The following is a 16,365-nucleotide window of genomic DNA, read 5'->3' as shown; positions in this document are numbered from 1 at the left end:
AGAGAGGAGGACCGAGGGACAGATTGATGGAAGGGAGAGAGAGAATGAGAGAGGAGAGAAAGAGGGAGAGAGAGAGAGAGAGAGAGAGAGGGAGACAATCGGTTAGTAGAGTGGTGGGGCGGGATGAGCAATGGTGACGGTCCCAAGAGAACCCAACCCACCAACTGGTCCGGAATCAGATTGGTTTGACTTCTAATACGTCACAGCATTTTAACTCGTTACTTTATCACAGAACAGCATCACACCCTCAAAATGAGACCATTCCGCATTTCAAGACAGGCACAGTGGCAAAGCTTGAACACCTCGAGACATAGACATCGAGCATGTACATAGGCAGGGTACAGAAAAACACTATACTATACCATGTCAGACGCCAAGCGTAGACAGCACACTAACGCCTAACGCGACACACCGACACGTACACACACACACACCAAGCCTACTGACGTGGCCCGCCACCATTGCGCGCCAGGTACGCCCTGTACACGTCCTCGCAGAAGTTCGGGTTGGTCTGATATCAGCACACACAGCAACTCCAATCTCACCTGGAGGAGCTGTACCATCGTACCGATCAACTGTTCCCTGCTAACCATGGGCTGCTGTCGCGTATTCTCCGGAGGGAAGCCCATCGTGGACAGCAAGGCGTCACGCATGCCCTCGGGTGACGGGTTGGCAGGTAGATTCGAGGGCAGCGACTGGGGATAGAACGGAGACTGCGGTTGCGGCTGGTTGTGGGGAGGAGACGTATGTCCGTTGGTAGGCCCTGGACCTCCTCCGTGGTGAGGAGCACTAGGGAAGCCGCGCGGAGGAGGACCACCAGGCATAGGCGGCCCAGGCCCGAGGCCTGGTGGACCGCGTACGGGCGAGCCGGAGGTTGCGGGGGAAGCGGGAACAGCGCCACTGTTGCTGACAGGAGAAGGTTGACCATAAGTAGGGAAGCTGGCCACACCACCTAAGAGACTCTTGAACAGCCCATCCGCGGTCTCGTGAGGACCAAAGTTTTTGGGCGCCATGGGAGGCGGTGCAGGAGGTTGAGGGGTAGACGAGTCACTGTGGCCAGGGACAGGCGAGCTCGAGTAGTGCGAGTACGGTGCCTGTGGCCCGACGAAAGGAGCAACGTTGGCAGTGTAGTGGTGAGGGTTCTGCGGGGGCTGCTGAGGATATTGAAGATACGGGGGCTGCTGGATGCCGGCAGAGTGCGGCTGAGGCTGGGGGTTGAGGACAGGCGGCGCCGCGTTGGGACCGGACACCTGGAAAAAGTCAGTGGCGTCAACATGGACCACGAACAACACCGAGACCCGCGAAGAGCTGCGCAAGACCGTTCTGTCCAGGCGGTGGCTGCTGGATCTGAGGTTGCGCTGTTGGTTGCGCAGGAGGCTGCACGGCGGGGTGGGAGGAAGGCTGGGAGGTCTGGGCGGAAGAAGGCGCTGCAGCGTTGCCACCAGCTTTTGCCGAGCTGTCTGGCTTGACAGGAGGCCCAACAATGCTGAGGTCAGCGCAGTAACCGAATCAGTCCTCACCCCTGGATGCGGTCATACAGAGGCCGGAGTGTCTCAGACTCATCGAGCCAGAAGCGAGGACGCTCCGCTGCGGTGTAAGTGGACTGTCGCACGCCGTGAAGGCGGGCACCCACATTCGCCTCGCCTCGCGACCTCGATAACCTTGTCCTTGTCATGGGCAGTAATCCTCATCTCGGTTGGGTAAAGGCCCCAGAAATGGTTCTTTGGCCCGGAACGGTTAATCATGTACAGCGCATACTCGGGCGCTTTAGTGCTGGGTATTAGCAGTGTCGACAGGCGCATCTTACCGCCGAATGAGGAAGAGGGGTCCCATGGCGGGCTGCTTGACATATGTGCCGACGGATGGAATGTAGTTGTACAAGGTGGCGATGCCGGCATTCTCAACAATCTCTGCAAAGAAGGCATCTTTGCGCCCAATGACACGCGCGTTGATGGCGTTGCGGGTTTCGGGGTCGGCAGGTGCGGGCGCGGAGCCAGCCGTGCTGGGGTTTGCAGGGGAGGCGCCTTTAGCAGCCATGGGAATGGTTGGTGTCGAGCCTGCGACAGGTGGACAGGAGACTAAAGGAGGAGGAGGAGGAGAAGGAGGAGAAGGAGGGAGGATGTAGAGAGGGCACTCGAGGACTGGAGGAAGGTATGGTAAACAATGGCAAGGAGAGAGATCACAAGTAGTGTAAGTGGTTCAAGCACGGGGTGTACAAGACAAATGACAACTTGTATCTTGTCAAGTGGCGTGAGCTCGCGTGCCACACGCGTGGCTAAACTGACCTAATCATTCCCCCCTGTTTAAATGACACGTGACGTTTCTGGAGCACCAAGCCAATATGCCAAGTGCCACAATCCAATCACGCGGGTAGCCCGGACGGATGGCGGAGGTTTCGGCTGCCAATGACGTATGAGAAGACGAGTGCAGTAAACGAGTGTCACACACCACCGGCGCCACAAAAGCGGCAGTGGCTTTCCTCGGGACACGGAGCTCATGGTCCCATGGAACGCGGCTGTGTCGGTGTTGACCAGCGTATTCAAGCACAGACACATGTAGCAGACGGAGAACTGAACATTGTAGACGGCGGTCCCATTCCCCAACGACGAGGGCGTAGCTGTCAACAATGCACGGACGTCGTCCAAAGTCCCAAGTCACCGAGCCCCGTCCCTTACCCGCTTGCAGAGCATGCAGAGCATGCAGAGCAAGCAGACATGAAATGAGCACGATGCATACCACTGGACAGGCGTCCATTACAAGCCTTGCTGGTAACAATTGGAATATCTATAATCTTTGAATCTGCCCCTCTTCTCGGTCAGACGGGTGACGCGCGCTCAGACCAAGACAGGCGAGCGGAGTAACTCGAGCCAAGCGCCCGTACACCTGGCGACCTGTCGCCCCACAACCGGATTCAACCCCCACACGACCCTCACCCTGTCCTTGACACGGCGCACCAAAGATGCATGTCTGGACCGGGGGGAAGGGGCGTGAGAATGCAACAAGACCATACAGCGATTGGTTTTTCCGCGCTGACCAGGCACAGGTAAATGTGGGGAGCTATGGTCAGATGATCACCAAGAAGAGATGGTCATTGGCAGGAGAATAAGGTAACATAAGCTCTGGGCCTCTGTGCATTAAAATTAATTCTTATTGGCATCGAGACTCGAGACGGATCGACGGAACGGCAACCAAGCTACGAAGAAGGGCGTCGGCGATGCGGATCAGTGTTAGCGGGGGTCGTACCAGAGGCCACGAGGTTGGGAGCGGCAACGTATGCATTTACGGGGTTGGCGGAGGATAGGTTGCGGGATGAGTATGACCGGGGTACCGATGAGAGTATAGTGGTGTAATGGATGTCCGAAAAGGCCGAGATGCGGCGCTGGGCGGGGATGAGCGGCTGCCGACGGTGACAGGTCTTTCAAGTTGCCATGACCTTTACTTGACCAGCCAGGGTCTCCAAAGTCTGTGCCTATCTATCAAAGGAGACCTTGGGCATTGGACTGGATACTTGAACACCCCTTGCCTCCTTGCCTCTCAAACCTACCCCTATCCCCCCCACCCCACTCCCCACTCCCCTTGGTCATCGTCACCTGGCCTTCCTTGCCTTCCTCGCACCCGCACCCACCACCAACTCCCCACACCCAACCACTCACCACTCATTCTCAACACTCCACTACTCTCCATCATCCTTCCTTTCATCATCAAACGTCGAGTTTCATCCTAATAGAAACAAGACACCTCTTCGACTTTCCTTTTCTCTTCTACCCTCACTCACCCCGCTCCACAGGAGCTATAATCACCATGCTTCGCACATTGCCTCGTCGGTGTATCCCCCGCGCTTCGCGCATCTCCACCGTCCACCCCATTACCGCCCTCGCCGTGCCAAAACTCTACCGTGGCCTTGCGTCCCCCGCAAAGGCCGTTCCCCCCAGCCCCATTGACGCCTTCGCAAATGGTGCCAACTCGTACTACATTGAGGAGTGAGTTGCACACCACAGTTTTAGGCGCTCGTGGGACTTTCAGCAGCCCGCTGCGCTCGGTCACCTGGACACCATGCCTGGTGCCGCAACGGCTATTCAAGAGGAGCCCAATGCTGACTCTTCTAACAGGATGTACCGCGACTGGAAGAACGACCCCAAGTCGGTTCACGCTTCGTGGCAGGCCTACTTCTCGGGCCTCGACAAGGGCCTCCCATCGGCCTCTGCGTTCACTCCTCCCCCCGGCCTCCAGTCGGGTGAGAATGTCTTGGAGCCCATGGGTGGCGCTCCCACGCTCGACGTCAAGGGCTCCGGCGCCGTCTCGGACTACCTCAAGGTCCAGCTCCTCGTCCGTGCCTACCAGGTCCGCGGACACCACATGGCCAACCTCGACCCCCTGGGCATCAGCCACGCCGACCTCGAGGGCTCGCCAGTTCCTGAACTTAACCCCGAGTACTACGGCTGGACCGAGGCCGACATGGACAGGGAGTTCACTCTCGGTCCCGGTATCCTGCCCCGCTTCACTGGCACCGTCAAGGACGACAAGTTGACGCTTCGCCAGATCATTGCTGAGTGCAAGAAGATCTACGCGAGCTCGATCGGCTTCCAGTACATCCACATTCCCGACCGTGGACAGTGCGACTGGCTTCGTGAGCGTATTGAGGTGCCCACACAGTGGAACTACTCGACCGAGGAGAAGCGTATGATCCTTGACCGCACCATCTGGTCGGAGCTTTTCGAGAAGTTTGTCGCTTCCAAGTTCCCCAACGAGAAGCGCTTCGGTCTCGAGGGTGGAGAGTCGCTCATCCCCGGTATGAAGGGTCTCATTGACGCCTCGGTCGACGCTGGTGTCCGCTCGATTGTCATCGGTATGCCCCACCGTGGCCGTCTCAACGTCCTCGCCAACGTCATCCGCAAGCCCCTCGAGGCTATCCTCAACGAGTTCGCCGGCAACAACGACACTGGTGACGGATCGGGTGACGTCAAGTACCACCTTGGCGCCAACTACATTCGCCCCACCCCCTCGGGCAAGAAGGTCTCGCTCTCGCTCGTTGCCAACCCCTCGCATCTCGAGGCTGAGGACCCCGTTGTGCTTGGCAAGACCCGTGCCATCCAGCACTTTGAGGGTGACGAGGGTACTGCCGACCACTCGATGGCTGTCCTTCTCCACGGTGACGCCGCGTTCGCCGGCCAGGGTATCATCTACGAGACCATGGGCATGTCGCACCTCCAGAGCTACGGCACTGGCGGTACCATCCACCTGATTGTCAACAACCAGATTGGTTTCACCACCGACCCCCGCTTCTCGCGCTCGACTCCCTACCCCTCGGACATTGCCAAGGCCATTGACGCGCCCATCTTCCACGTCAACGCCGACGACGTTGAGGCCGTCAACTTTGTGTGCATGCTTGCCGCCGAGTGGCGCGCGACGTTTAAGAAGGACGTTGTCATTGACCTGGTCTGCTACCGTCGCCACGGTCACAACGAGACGGACCAGCCGTCGTTCACCCAGCCCCGCATGTACCGCGAGATCCAGAAGCACCCCTCAGTCCTTCCCATCTACTCGGAGCAGCTGATCAAGGAGGGTGCGTTCACCGCCAAGGAGATTGAGGAGCACCGCCAGTGGGTCTGGGGCATGCTTGAGAAGGCTGCCGACGACTCTAAGGACTACAAGGCCTCGCCCGGCGAGTGGCTCTCGTCTTCGTGGGAGGGATTCCCGTCGCCCAAGGAACTCGCTGAGCAGGTCCTCCCCCAGCGTCCCTCGGGTGTCGCGGAGGAGACCCTCAAGAAGATTGGCGAGAGCATCTCGAGCTTCCCCCCAGGCTTCACCCCGCACAAGAACCTTGCGCGTATCATCAAGAACCGTGGCACCACTATCGCCGACGGCAAGGGGATCGACTGGTCGACCGCCGAGGCCCTCGCTCTTGGCTCGCTCTGCCTTGAGGGCACTCACGTCCGTGTCTCCGGCCAGGATGTTGAGCGTGGTACCTTCTCGCAGCGCCACGCACTCGTCCACGACCAGGAGAACGAGAGCACATACACTGCGCTCAAGCACCTCTCGCCTGAGCAGGGTTCGTTCACCATCACCAACTCGCACTTGTCCGAGTACGGTGTCCTTGGCTTCGAGCTCGGCTACTCGCTCGTCTCGCCCAACTCCCTGACCATGTGGGAGGCCCAGTTCGGCGACTTTGCCAACACTGCTCAGGTCATCATTGACCAGTTCATCGCGTCGGGCGAGCGCAAGTGGCTCCAGCGCTCCGGTCTCGTCATGTCGATGCCCCACGGCTTCGACGGACAGGGCCCCGAGCACTCGTCGGGCCGTATTGAGCGTTTCCTCCAGCTCTGTGACGACGACCCGCGCGTCTACCCCTCGCCCGAGAAGCTCGAGCGCCAGATCCAGGACTGCAACATGCAGGTCGTCTACCCGACCACTCCAGCCAACTACTTCCACGCTCTCCGTCGCCAGCAGATGCGTGACTTCCGCAAGCCGCTTATCGTCTTCTTCTCCAAGGCGCTCCTCCGTCACCCGATGGCCCGCTCCAACCTCTCCGAGATGACGGGCAACACCATCTTTGAGCGCTTCCTCCCCGAGTCGACTCCCGAGGTCCTCGAGGCGCCAGAGAAGATCCGCAAGCACCTCATCTGCTCTGGCCAGGTCTACGTCGAGCTCATGAAGGAGCGCGAGGCCCGCGGCATCAAGGACGTTGCCATTTCGCGTGTCGAGCAGATCTCGCCCTTCCCCTACGACATGGTCACCCCCGAGCTGGACCGGTACCCGAACTCTGAGATTGTTTGGGTCCAGGAGGAGCCGCTCAACATGGGATCGTACGACTACGTTTCTCCCCGCCTCGAGCTCGCCTGCAACCAGACTCAGCACCACAAGGGCAAGACTGTCGGCTACGCCGGCCGCAACCCCTCGTGCTCTGTCGCGACTGGTTTCAAGAACCAGCACAAGGCGGAGGTCCAGCTCATCAACGACATGGCCTTTGCCTAACCGAGCGGCGGTGTGTCCTGTCTGTAGTTTCCGTGTATCATCATGCATCAAATCGAACGAGAGTTTTAAGGTGCCTTTCCGCGGTGCTTGAGCATACTCTCAGCGACCCCCTTCCCGAGAAGCAAGTCGGCGCGCACTTTCTCATCCGCCTCGTGAGCTGGCGCCGCGCGGGCGAGGACTTCTTCGGCCTGCTCAGGACGGACAACAACAACGCCGTCGAGGTCGGCAACGACAATGTCGCCGGGATGGACGGTAGCGGCCGGGAAGGGGGGTTCCGAGTTGGGCGGCGCGACATTGATCGTAAGTGGAACGTTGATGGCGCGGACGCGGGTAAACGTCCCAGGACCGAGGGTTGAGTGGTGCCGTGCAAAGACGGGGAAGGAGACGGCACGGTGTTCGTTCAGGTCGCGGCAGCCGCCGTCGAGGACCGCACCGGCAACACCCTTTGTCTTGGCGGCTGTGGACATTAGACCGCCCCAGCAGCCGGAGCGGGTGCCTGACGTGAGCGAGCGTCCGCGAGGCTTCAGACTGAGCGGGCGAGCGAGCGGGGAAAGGGGTTTGGACGGGGAGGCGGAGGGGAGGGGGTGACCGGGGATATGGGAGAGACGTGACGAATCAAGAACCGAGTTGAAGCACGGCGTGCGCTGACCCTTTGATGGTACACGCCCAGAGTCCACGCCCAGAGTCCACGCCCAGAGTCCATGCCGAGATCAGACTCACCCAGCGGCGTCTGCATGACGATAACGTGTCCCGACGGACACGCATCAACAAAGTGCGTGGCGGGCTTGCTCTTGTCGGGGTGCGCGGATGGGACCATCTGGTATCAGCGAAACCAACCAAACGGGCGGGACTCTACTGCAACTCTGATTGTGAAGTACTTTCCTCGACAGTGAACGCGGGCCCGGCGATACGTGTCTCGCCGGCCTCGTAGAGGGGGGAATACATCTTGATGTCGGGGATTAGACCGCCGTGCGAGACGCCCATTTTGATGAGCGCGTCTGAGATCTGGTGTGAGCGAGTGGGCGAGTGTGAGTGAGCGCAAGAGCGGGGGCGGGGCCCGGAGCATGGAGTAGATGGACGGATAGCAGGTGAGGCATCGACAGGTAGAGGCGGGAGGAGAGAAGAGAGAGTGTCGCGATACGATCATCGAGCGGCCCTTCCCCATCCGCTATCACACGTAGCAGTGGCCGGAGGAATATCACACGTAGCAGTGGCCAGCTTCCGCCGGCCCATGGCCCTACACTACCCACCTCGCACGTCGAGAGGTTGACGAGACGCTTGGCAAGTGCGATGCCTGGCATTGTGAGCTGTCGTTTATGGTGGTCGAGACGTGAAGCCATGGGTGTTGTCAACGTGAAGATGAGAGTTGGGACTTGATTACCCGAACAGTGGTCGGTTACCGGCCCGCCACAACATGGCCACGACGGGACCTGCTCTGATCTCTTCTCTTCTCTTCGCTTCTCTTCTCTTCTCTTCATGACATACCATCCACTAGTACTGTTCGCAATCATGCACTCATGCATTCATGCATTCCTACTTTATCGCTCAGTCTCAGGCTCACCTCACTAGGCTCACCTATCACCCCCACACTCCCTGCCCAAACCCCACCTCCACCCGCCTATCCGGTCCCCTCCCTAAGAAGTTCTGGGCGGGCGTCATGTTGACTGAGTTGCGCCCCCCACCATGGCCACTCTCCGCCAATTATCAACGGCAAGCAACTCACAACATGTCAAGGACAGAGATCCTCAATCTCGCAGGTGAGCTCCCTCTTCCCTCTCCTTGCTAACCCAGGCCTCCGCCACGACAACCGGCGACCGTACGAGCTCCGCGCGTGCGCATTCACCCTCGACCCACACCCGCAAGCCGACGGGTCCGCGTCGGCCACGCAGGGACTCACGCACGTCCTCGCCTCAGTGTATGGTCCGCGCGAACCGCGGCAGCGAAGCGGGGCGGCTCATGATCACGCTGTCGTCACTGTCGAGGTGGGGGTTGCGCCCTGGGCGCAGGGCATGTTGCGAGGGAAGAGTCGGGGGGATAAGTGAGTCTAAGGCTGGAGGAAAGTAACCGGCCCAATCGAGGATAGCTGCAGGTTCAACTAGTTGAATGAAGCAGCTGACCGGAATGGAGCAACTGCAATGCAGTGATAAGCTGACACCAGACGTCTCGTCGAGATCGCCGCGGCGATTCGGCAGACATTCGAACCTGTGATCCAGACACAGCTGTATCCACGCTCAGAGATTGCTATCCAGGTCCAGGTGCTGCAGGCTGATGGAGGTGAGTGGTTGCGTACCCTGCGCTCCAAGCTTGGTGCTTGCCTCTAATCGGCCTCGTTCCGTTTACTACTCCTAACATTGCTCCTCCTAATCCCTCTGTCCCTCCCCCCTCACACCCTCCACCCCGCTCGGCCGTCCTCGCGCTGACCCCAGGCATCCTCCCAACAGCCATCAACGCCGTCACTCTGGCCCTCATCGACGCGGGTATCGCCCTCCTCGACTACGTGACCGCTGTCTCGGTCGGACTGCACCTCAAGCAGGCCCTCCTAGACCTCTCTGCTCCAGAGGAGAGCGACCTCCCTGCACTCGTGGTCGCATCTCTGCCTGCCAGCGGTAAAGTCACCCTGGCGCAAATGGAGACGCGCCTCCACGTCGACCGGTTCGAGGACATGCTCCGGCTGGGCGTGGACGCGTGCGCAGTCCTCAAAGTCGAGATGGAAGCTGTGGTTAAAGCCCACACCCGCGCGGTCGTGGACCGGATGAGTGCCGCCACAATCGTGGCGCAGCCTGTTGACTAGGATTAGTAGTAGTAGTATATATGTATAGAGGCATTAGCGGAACCAAATTAAGCCCAGTCATATCCACGTGAGCCAACCTGCCGCTGCTCTCTGGCTTGATCCATAACGAACAACGTCGCCTGACCGACTCTGCAACCATCATGCCGCCCAAGAAGCAGGCCAAAGTCCAGCAGCCGACTAAGGGGGTTATCCAGATCGTGGACGGCAAACGCAAGTTTACGCCGCGGCCCCCTAGACCCGCTAGCGAGCGTCTTCCCCGCCTCTATCGCGCCCTCACGGATCAGGTGAATGACGGCTTCTTCGACAATGCCAAGAAGACTTGCAAGCAGAGTGAGTGGGTTGGGTCGGGGGTAGGAGGGAGAGGGAGGGGGAGGGAGATTGAAGGATGGGAGGAGTGGGAGCTGTAGTAGAGGGGAATGGAGCGGGAAACGCAAGCTAGACTCTCCTGCTCTATCCCTTCTCAACTCGCTTAGAGATGCGATCAGTTGGTGTTGGCTAACCCCAGTCCTCGCCCTCGACGCGGCATCGGCCTCGGCCTTCCAGACCCTCCTCTTCCTCCACCTCCACACGGACAACTACGCTGCCGCCCTCGACCTCGTCGAGAACCCTCCCTCTCCGGCTCAGCTGCAGTTCGAACGCGCGTACTGCCTCTACAGGCTGCACCGGGAGCGTGATGCACTCCAGCAGATCCAGGAGATCAAGACACGCGGTAGGCGCGAGGAGCATCTTGAGGCCCAGGTTGTGAGTTTCTTGTTGTTGATTCGCCTAGTTGGATCATGCTGTTGCATTCAAACCAGTTGAATCGCCGTTACATTCAAACAAATCAATGTCCGCTGACCCCAGCGCTACCGTCTCGGCGAGTTTGACACTGCGCAAACGCTTTATGATGACCTTCTGAGCGGTGCCCCTCCTGTGAGTCAAGGCGTCTTTCTACGTCCAGCTCCTCACTCAACTTGGTAGCTAACCCCAGGCCACGTCGGAATACGACGACATCCGCACGAACCAGGCTGCCACCGCAACCCAGCTCGCCTTCATCACGCGCGACTACACGTCGCATCTCTCTGCGCCCGCGGTCGAGAACCCAACTGCTGGCCTGCCAGCCATAACGCCCAGCGCAGGCGAGCTCGAGACATACGTCCCCTCCGTGCCGATTGGGTGGGCTACGCGCGGCACAGCGCCCAAGCCCGTCGCGTCGACCTCCGCTCTGGAGAAGGTCAAGCGTACCAAGCCGCGCCACAAGCTGCCCAAGGGCGCGGTGGAGGGGAAGCCGTTCACCGAGGATCCTGACCGGTGGTTGCCGCTGCGCCAGCGCGCGTCATTCGCCCCGGCTACGGGGAAGAAGAAGAAGGAGCTGACGGGGCTCGGGACGCAGGGGTCCACTAGCGGTGGCGGCGGCGGAGGAGGAGGTGGTGGTGGTGGTGGCGGGCATAACAAGAAGAAGGGCAAGAAAAAGTAGTAGCCAGTGATGGACTCTCACGAGTCAAGAATAGCAGAGTCTGCGATTATCTTGCATGCACCAGATCTAATAAACCGAGCCGGCTCTGGCTGTTGGATTGGACACTCCAGCTCACTTTACGTCTCCCACCCATACCGCAAGAGAAACGCCCGGAACGCCCGGAGCATGGCATCACTCTTGATAGCCTTCTTCTTCGGCGCGCCGCGACTCATATCCCCCTCTCCCTCGACGAGTGGGCCCCACTTCTCCAGGGCCTTGATCACTTCCTTGGCCGTGAACCACCCGCGTTCGCGCTGGCCCTGCTCGAGCCTACTGTCAGCTCTACCCAGCCTCCAGCCTCCCTCCAACCTCCCTCCAACCTCCCTCCAACCTCCCTCCAACCTCCCTCCAAACTCCCTCCAACGCACCAGACTGCGTCCAGGTCCTCGCTCGCCATCTCGAGCGCGTGCGCGTGCCAGATCTCCTGGCGCTTGCCGGGCGGCGCGAGGGGCTGATGTGCGTTTAGCTCGTCTGAGATTGCATGGGGGATGGGGAGGCCGCCTGCTGTCAGTACATGTCCAGATGGATGGGGGATGCTGCTTGCGTTTTCAAGCTGATAGGTAGAGGATGGCGCATGGACAGTGCGTGGGTTTGGGCGCAGGTTGTGATGAGCAGTTGACAGCGGTTACCAGGTCAAAGTCTAACGTGGAAAGCACTGATGATCGCCACGGGTCCACAGAAGACCGTCGATCCACGTATGCACATATCAACAGTCCGTGACCCATAACCCAAGTGCTCCAAACAACATTCAAAAGCAATGTTGGCCACCGCCACCCGCCAATTCCAAGTCCACTGCCACAAATGATAATCACAAACTCACCTTCTTCCTGCGCCTCGCGTGCAGCCGCCTGCCCCGAAGTCTCGCCGTTATCAACGCCACCCTTTGGAACTGTAATAGGATAATAGGATAGGCCGAACCGTGGATGCGGATAGGGGCCAGGGTCGCAGTGACGGGATGCGGATATGGAAGGGGTTAAGCGGGATGTGGATCAACCGATCAGTGGAGTGTCAGTGGGTGAAACGGGCTGAAAGGACCAGACCCACGGATCCAGAGATTTGGATGCTTGCGTGAGGTGATGAGGAGGACGCGGTGGGTCGCGGGGCAGAAGGGAATGGCGACGGCTACGTGGCGCGGAGTTTGCTTCATGGTTTGAGAGTGGAAGTCACAAGGTTAAAGATCTAATGAAGAGACGTGTCAACTGAGAACACTCGTTGACCGACAATGCCATACGTCATTCATGGTCAATACACATGCCACGTGAATCAGACCATCCAATCTAATCAGTGTCCTTGACAACTAATCGAAATGATCATTAGGAAATTAGTAAAGAGATTAGAGTACCTTAATAATAAGGGATTAGGTGGGATTAGGCGAGTGATGCGGGTCGGAAGAAGCTTTAGCCGGGTTTATGCAAGTTCAAGTTGAGAGGCACGGTCACAAGCGGGGAGGTGAGAGCGTGCTCCACTCTATAACCACACTCAGCGCTCATTTCTCAACTCGTTGCAACCAGCTCATTCATTCAACCGAGACATTCATCTCATTCATCTCATTCTCATTCACATTCTCATTCACACCTCTCCATCAAACCAATCTCCAATCCCCTGACAACCTCTCCTCCACCTCCGCATTACCCACCGCCCCCGCAACAGTTCTCGGGGTGCGCACGCCGTTGCCTGCGCCGTAGCCATGCTCGACCACGTCTTCGGCCGCCCTTCCCCCACTGTACGCCGTACCCAGATCTTCCTCGTCCTCTTCTTCTGGGTATGGCGACTGTACAAGGGTGACGGGAGCGCGATGGGCGCGGGAAGGCGCCGGATCGCACGCGTCCCGCCTCGCGACGTGACGTATTCCCGTACATGGTGGCGGAGAGTATGGGCGTTGCTCGTCGCGCGCCGTAGCGGACCACGCTGGATGTCCAATTTTAACGTTAGGCTGAGTACGTCTGCGCGCGATGGGCGATAGGCGAGGAGAGGGAAGAGGGGGCAACGCTGACGCGCAGAGTCGTTCACACCCTATCAGCTCATTCTGGGAACCCTGACCATTGTGTATGCCCTGCGTCACCTTGACGATCTCTTAGGAATCGGAGGTGAGTTGATACTAAACTTCAACTTGCCACCCATCAGTCATCAATCATCAGAATAATGCTCACACCATTCAGCACCAGAACCATTAGCAAACATGGTTCGTAAATCTCATCTCTCTTGGGCCCGGATATAGATTGACAAAAACAGTACTCAAGATCCTACTACCGCGCCACTTATGTCAACACGGCACTAGACGCAGGGTTCGCGTCCGCCATGTCGATCAGGCCAAAGTGGCTCAAGGACATTTCCAGCCTCGTGTTTGGTGTCTACTACTTGCTGTGGGCCTCGGAGGGTGATGAAGTGGTACGTCGTGCGAGGCGTCTTGACCCATCCGCTATCGGAACAACTCTAATTCCACCAGCTCCGACGTTACCGTGCCTTGTGCAGCGTCGAAATGTTGCGCACCACCTGGGAGAAGACATACAACAACCCCTACGTGAGTCACTCGGGCCGTGCGTCTCTAATGTCCAGCTCCGCGGCTTCATCAAGCTGCACCTGCCCAAGGTCCCCATCGTACGCTATGTTTACATCCATCGCCCTCCTACATCGTCACGAGCCAACAACCCGCCCGTCAAGGCCATGTTGTTCTTCAACGGCACTGAGAAGCAACTTGCGAGAGCGACGGAGCTTGTTATGGATTTCCCTGGTGGCGGCTTTATTGCTATGGGTCCCGAATGTCACGAGGAGCGCCTGCGCACCTGGGCGATCCGCACAGGCAAACCGATTCTGAGCATCGACTATGGCAAGGCCCCAGAGTACCCTTACCCTTGGGCTATCGAGGAGGGCATTGACGCCTACCGCACAATCACGGACACCAAGGGTGCCGTGATCGGCATCAAGAGCCGTCACCTCGGTGTCGTCCTCACCGGCGACTCTGCGTAAGTTCAGCCCTTCATTTCAGAACTAACCATCAGCGGCGGGAACATATGCGCGACCATCATGAACCGCATTCTCGAGCACCACAAGCACATCACGCGGCCTGTGGCTATGATCCTAGCCTACCCCGCCCTTGACTTCAACTACACCTCGTGGATGTCGCCCACCAACTTACGTGTGCTCCAGACCGAGCAATCCGAGGTGCACATTCCGGGTCTCGTCCACGGCAAGGACCACTTGCGCCACAAGTCGCCATTGTCCGTGGTCGACGACGTCAGCAAGCCCAAGCGCCCGACCGCAAAGTCGCGCAAGAGCTGGGCCCACTCGATCAGCTCAAAGTTCGGCCTCGGCATGACACCTCGCTCGTCGGATTCAAAGCCGCAGCCGCGGAGATCGATGACTGCGACCAGACCGCTCACCAAGCGGACAGAGTCTGGCTGGTTCGCGTCGCGGGAGGACAGCGAGTTTTCAGATGGCCTGTCAGACGTCATGTCGTCGGACGACGAGGACGAGTCCTCGATAGACTGCCGCAACGACGCGGACAAGTGCTTGGCGGAGCGCGTCAAGACGCCGGGAGTGTTTGCCGACGAACGCTTCACAGACGGTATCCTGTCGACCTCTCCCCAGCCCACGCCCTCCGCTGACGACGTGGCGGACGGGGCCGTCGTACCGACCACCCCGAAGCCGGTCAAGAAGGCGCCGTTTGCCACGAGGCTTACCATGACAAGTCGTGTCGGATACTTCCAGGACCGTGTCATCTCGCCGTCGATGATGCGCGCCATGGCCATTCTCTATATCGGTCCCCAGCGCTGCCCAGACTTCGAGACCGACTACTACATCTCGCCTATCCTCTCTCCTCCCCAGAACCTGGCGCACTTCCCACCCGTGTACCTTATCTGCGGTGAGCGTGACCCATTCGTTGACGACACTGTCATCTTTGCGGGTAAGCTCCGTGAAGCGAAGCGTACCCGCCGGGCGCACGCCGCTAACCCGGGCGACAACAAGAGCAGCAAGCATGGCGAGGGGTTACGGATGACGACGGGCAAGCCCAACGAGGAACCGCCTGACCACATCCTGAGGGAGACGGACGAGGACTGGGTGCAGATGCGCATCATCGAGGGCTGGGGCCACGGCTTCATGCAGATGTCGTCGCTTATGCGCGAGATTGACCCAGTACTGGTCGAGATGGCCGACTGGATCGACGAGTCGTTTGAGCGTGCGCGCCTGGTCGAGAAGGACAAGGAGGAAGTCGCTGCGGCCCACGCTGCCGCACGTGCGGCCTTCAAGCCGGATGCGCCTGTCACGTCGGCGCAGGACAGCCTGCCGTCGCCGCTGCGCTCGCGACACGTCAAGCCTGTACGCGAGTACACGCACACACGGAAGGACCAGGTGGTTGGCGACGCAGACCTCGGCATGGACTTTGGGCCAGGCAACTCGGACAACGAGGACAACATGGACAACATTATCTCGTTCACGCCCAAGATGAAGAAGCGCACGCCGCCGCCGTCGCAATTCAACCCGGTGCCACGACGGCCATCAGGCGACGTGCTCAAGCGCGAGAACAGTGTTCCCAACTTTGATAGCACGGATGACTCTGGCTCGTCGGGCGAGACCGTGGTGTTACAAACGCCACCAGTGGGCCGCATCGTTCTCCCATCGACACCCGCCCAGCCTAAGGGCACGATGTCGTTTGGCCTCTTCTCACGGCCGGCAGCCGCCAACCGCGGACCAATCGCCTTCTCAAAAACGCCCGCCACGTCGCTGTACGCGCCCACAGCCGCGAGACGCGGCACTCCGGCGCCCTCCCTCCAGCCGCACAGCACCAACCCCATCGTCAAGGCTGCTGTGGCGGGTGCGCGTGCCGCCTCGCCCGCACTCCAGGCGGCCGGCCTCGTACCGCAGAGCGTACACAGCCTCGACCCAGAAGAGATGTACCGCCGCCGCCGTGCCGAGGCCGTCTTCGGCATGGAGAGGGAGGACTCGAACAGCGACAAGTAACCTCGCGGTTGCTGCCGTGCGCAGTTGTACATGATCACCATCCAGTTGTTAGGATATCAAAAATGCCAAGCCTTTTGCATTGTGAGTTGGGCGGGAGCATTTACATTCGTCAACTGATACAATTCTAATGTACAATTCTAATGTACAA

General features: G+C 59.3%; 7 protein-coding genes across 7 annotated transcripts; 4 read left to right on the top strand and 3 right to left on the bottom strand.

The window, feature by feature from the left end:
- Window positions 1-439: 439 nt before the first annotated feature.
- On the bottom strand, window positions 440-2,037 carry CcaverHIS019_0508280 (uncharacterized protein; the record flags this gene model as incomplete). Its single annotated transcript, XM_060602030.1, has 6 exons — window positions 440-511; window positions 546-1,250; window positions 1,288-1,486; window positions 1,521-1,587; window positions 1,634-1,773; window positions 1,808-2,037. The coding sequence occupies 6 exons, from the start codon at window positions 2,035-2,037 to the stop codon at window positions 440-442; spliced, it is 1,413 nt and encodes a 470-aa protein (XP_060458465.1).
- A 1,764-nt stretch (window positions 2,038-3,801) lies between these two features.
- Window positions 3,802-6,972, top strand: KGD1 (uncharacterized protein; the record flags this gene model as incomplete). The annotated part of the gene is made up of 2 exons (XM_060602029.1): window positions 3,802-3,980; window positions 4,110-6,972. The coding sequence occupies 2 exons, from the start codon at window positions 3,802-3,804 to the stop codon at window positions 6,970-6,972; spliced, it is 3,042 nt and encodes a 1,013-aa protein (XP_060458464.1).
- Window positions 6,973-7,037: 65 nt separating this feature from the next.
- CcaverHIS019_0508260 (uncharacterized protein) lies at window positions 7,038-8,312 on the bottom strand (the record flags this gene model as incomplete). The annotated part of the gene is made up of 4 exons (XM_060602028.1): window positions 7,038-7,468; window positions 7,693-7,789; window positions 7,861-7,977; window positions 8,223-8,312. 4 exons carry the CDS (start codon window positions 8,310-8,312, stop codon window positions 7,038-7,040), a joined length of 735 nt encoding a protein of 244 aa, XP_060458463.1.
- A 386-nt stretch (window positions 8,313-8,698) lies between these two features.
- On the top strand, window positions 8,699-9,763 carry SKI6 (uncharacterized protein; the record flags this gene model as incomplete). The annotated part of the gene is made up of 4 exons (XM_060602027.1): window positions 8,699-8,729; window positions 8,764-9,010; window positions 9,131-9,246; window positions 9,399-9,763. 4 exons carry the CDS (start codon window positions 8,699-8,701, stop codon window positions 9,761-9,763), a joined length of 759 nt encoding a protein of 252 aa, XP_060458462.1.
- A 140-nt stretch (window positions 9,764-9,903) lies between these two features.
- On the top strand, window positions 9,904-11,219 carry CcaverHIS019_0508240 (uncharacterized protein; the record flags this gene model as incomplete). Its single annotated transcript, XM_060602026.1, has 4 exons — window positions 9,904-10,093; window positions 10,269-10,504; window positions 10,607-10,675; window positions 10,734-11,219. 4 exons carry the CDS (start codon window positions 9,904-9,906, stop codon window positions 11,217-11,219), a joined length of 981 nt encoding a protein of 326 aa, XP_060458461.1.
- Window positions 11,220-11,335: 116 nt separating this feature from the next.
- On the bottom strand, window positions 11,336-12,405 carry CcaverHIS019_0508230 (uncharacterized protein; the record flags this gene model as incomplete). The annotated part of the gene is made up of 4 exons (XM_060602025.1): window positions 11,336-11,528; window positions 11,627-11,759; window positions 12,079-12,147; window positions 12,303-12,405. The coding sequence occupies 4 exons, from the start codon at window positions 12,403-12,405 to the stop codon at window positions 11,336-11,338; spliced, it is 498 nt and encodes a 165-aa protein (XP_060458460.1).
- A 540-nt stretch (window positions 12,406-12,945) lies between these two features.
- Window positions 12,946-16,217, top strand: CcaverHIS019_0508220 (uncharacterized protein; the record flags this gene model as incomplete). Its single annotated transcript, XM_060602024.1, has 7 exons — window positions 12,946-13,195; window positions 13,259-13,345; window positions 13,418-13,440; window positions 13,491-13,646; window positions 13,705-13,779; window positions 13,815-14,221; window positions 14,258-16,217. The coding sequence occupies 7 exons, from the start codon at window positions 12,946-12,948 to the stop codon at window positions 16,215-16,217; spliced, it is 2,958 nt and encodes a 985-aa protein (XP_060458459.1).
- Between the last annotated feature and the right edge of the window lie 148 nt (window positions 16,218-16,365).

This window comes from Cutaneotrichosporon cavernicola, assembly GCF_030864355.1.
Source record: "Cutaneotrichosporon cavernicola HIS019 DNA, chromosome: 5".
NCBI classification, from domain to species: Eukaryota; Fungi; Basidiomycota; class Tremellomycetes; order Trichosporonales; family Trichosporonaceae; genus Cutaneotrichosporon; species Cutaneotrichosporon cavernicola.
Note: the sequence above shows the minus strand (reverse complement) of the source record. Positions and strands in the feature narration are given on the sequence as shown.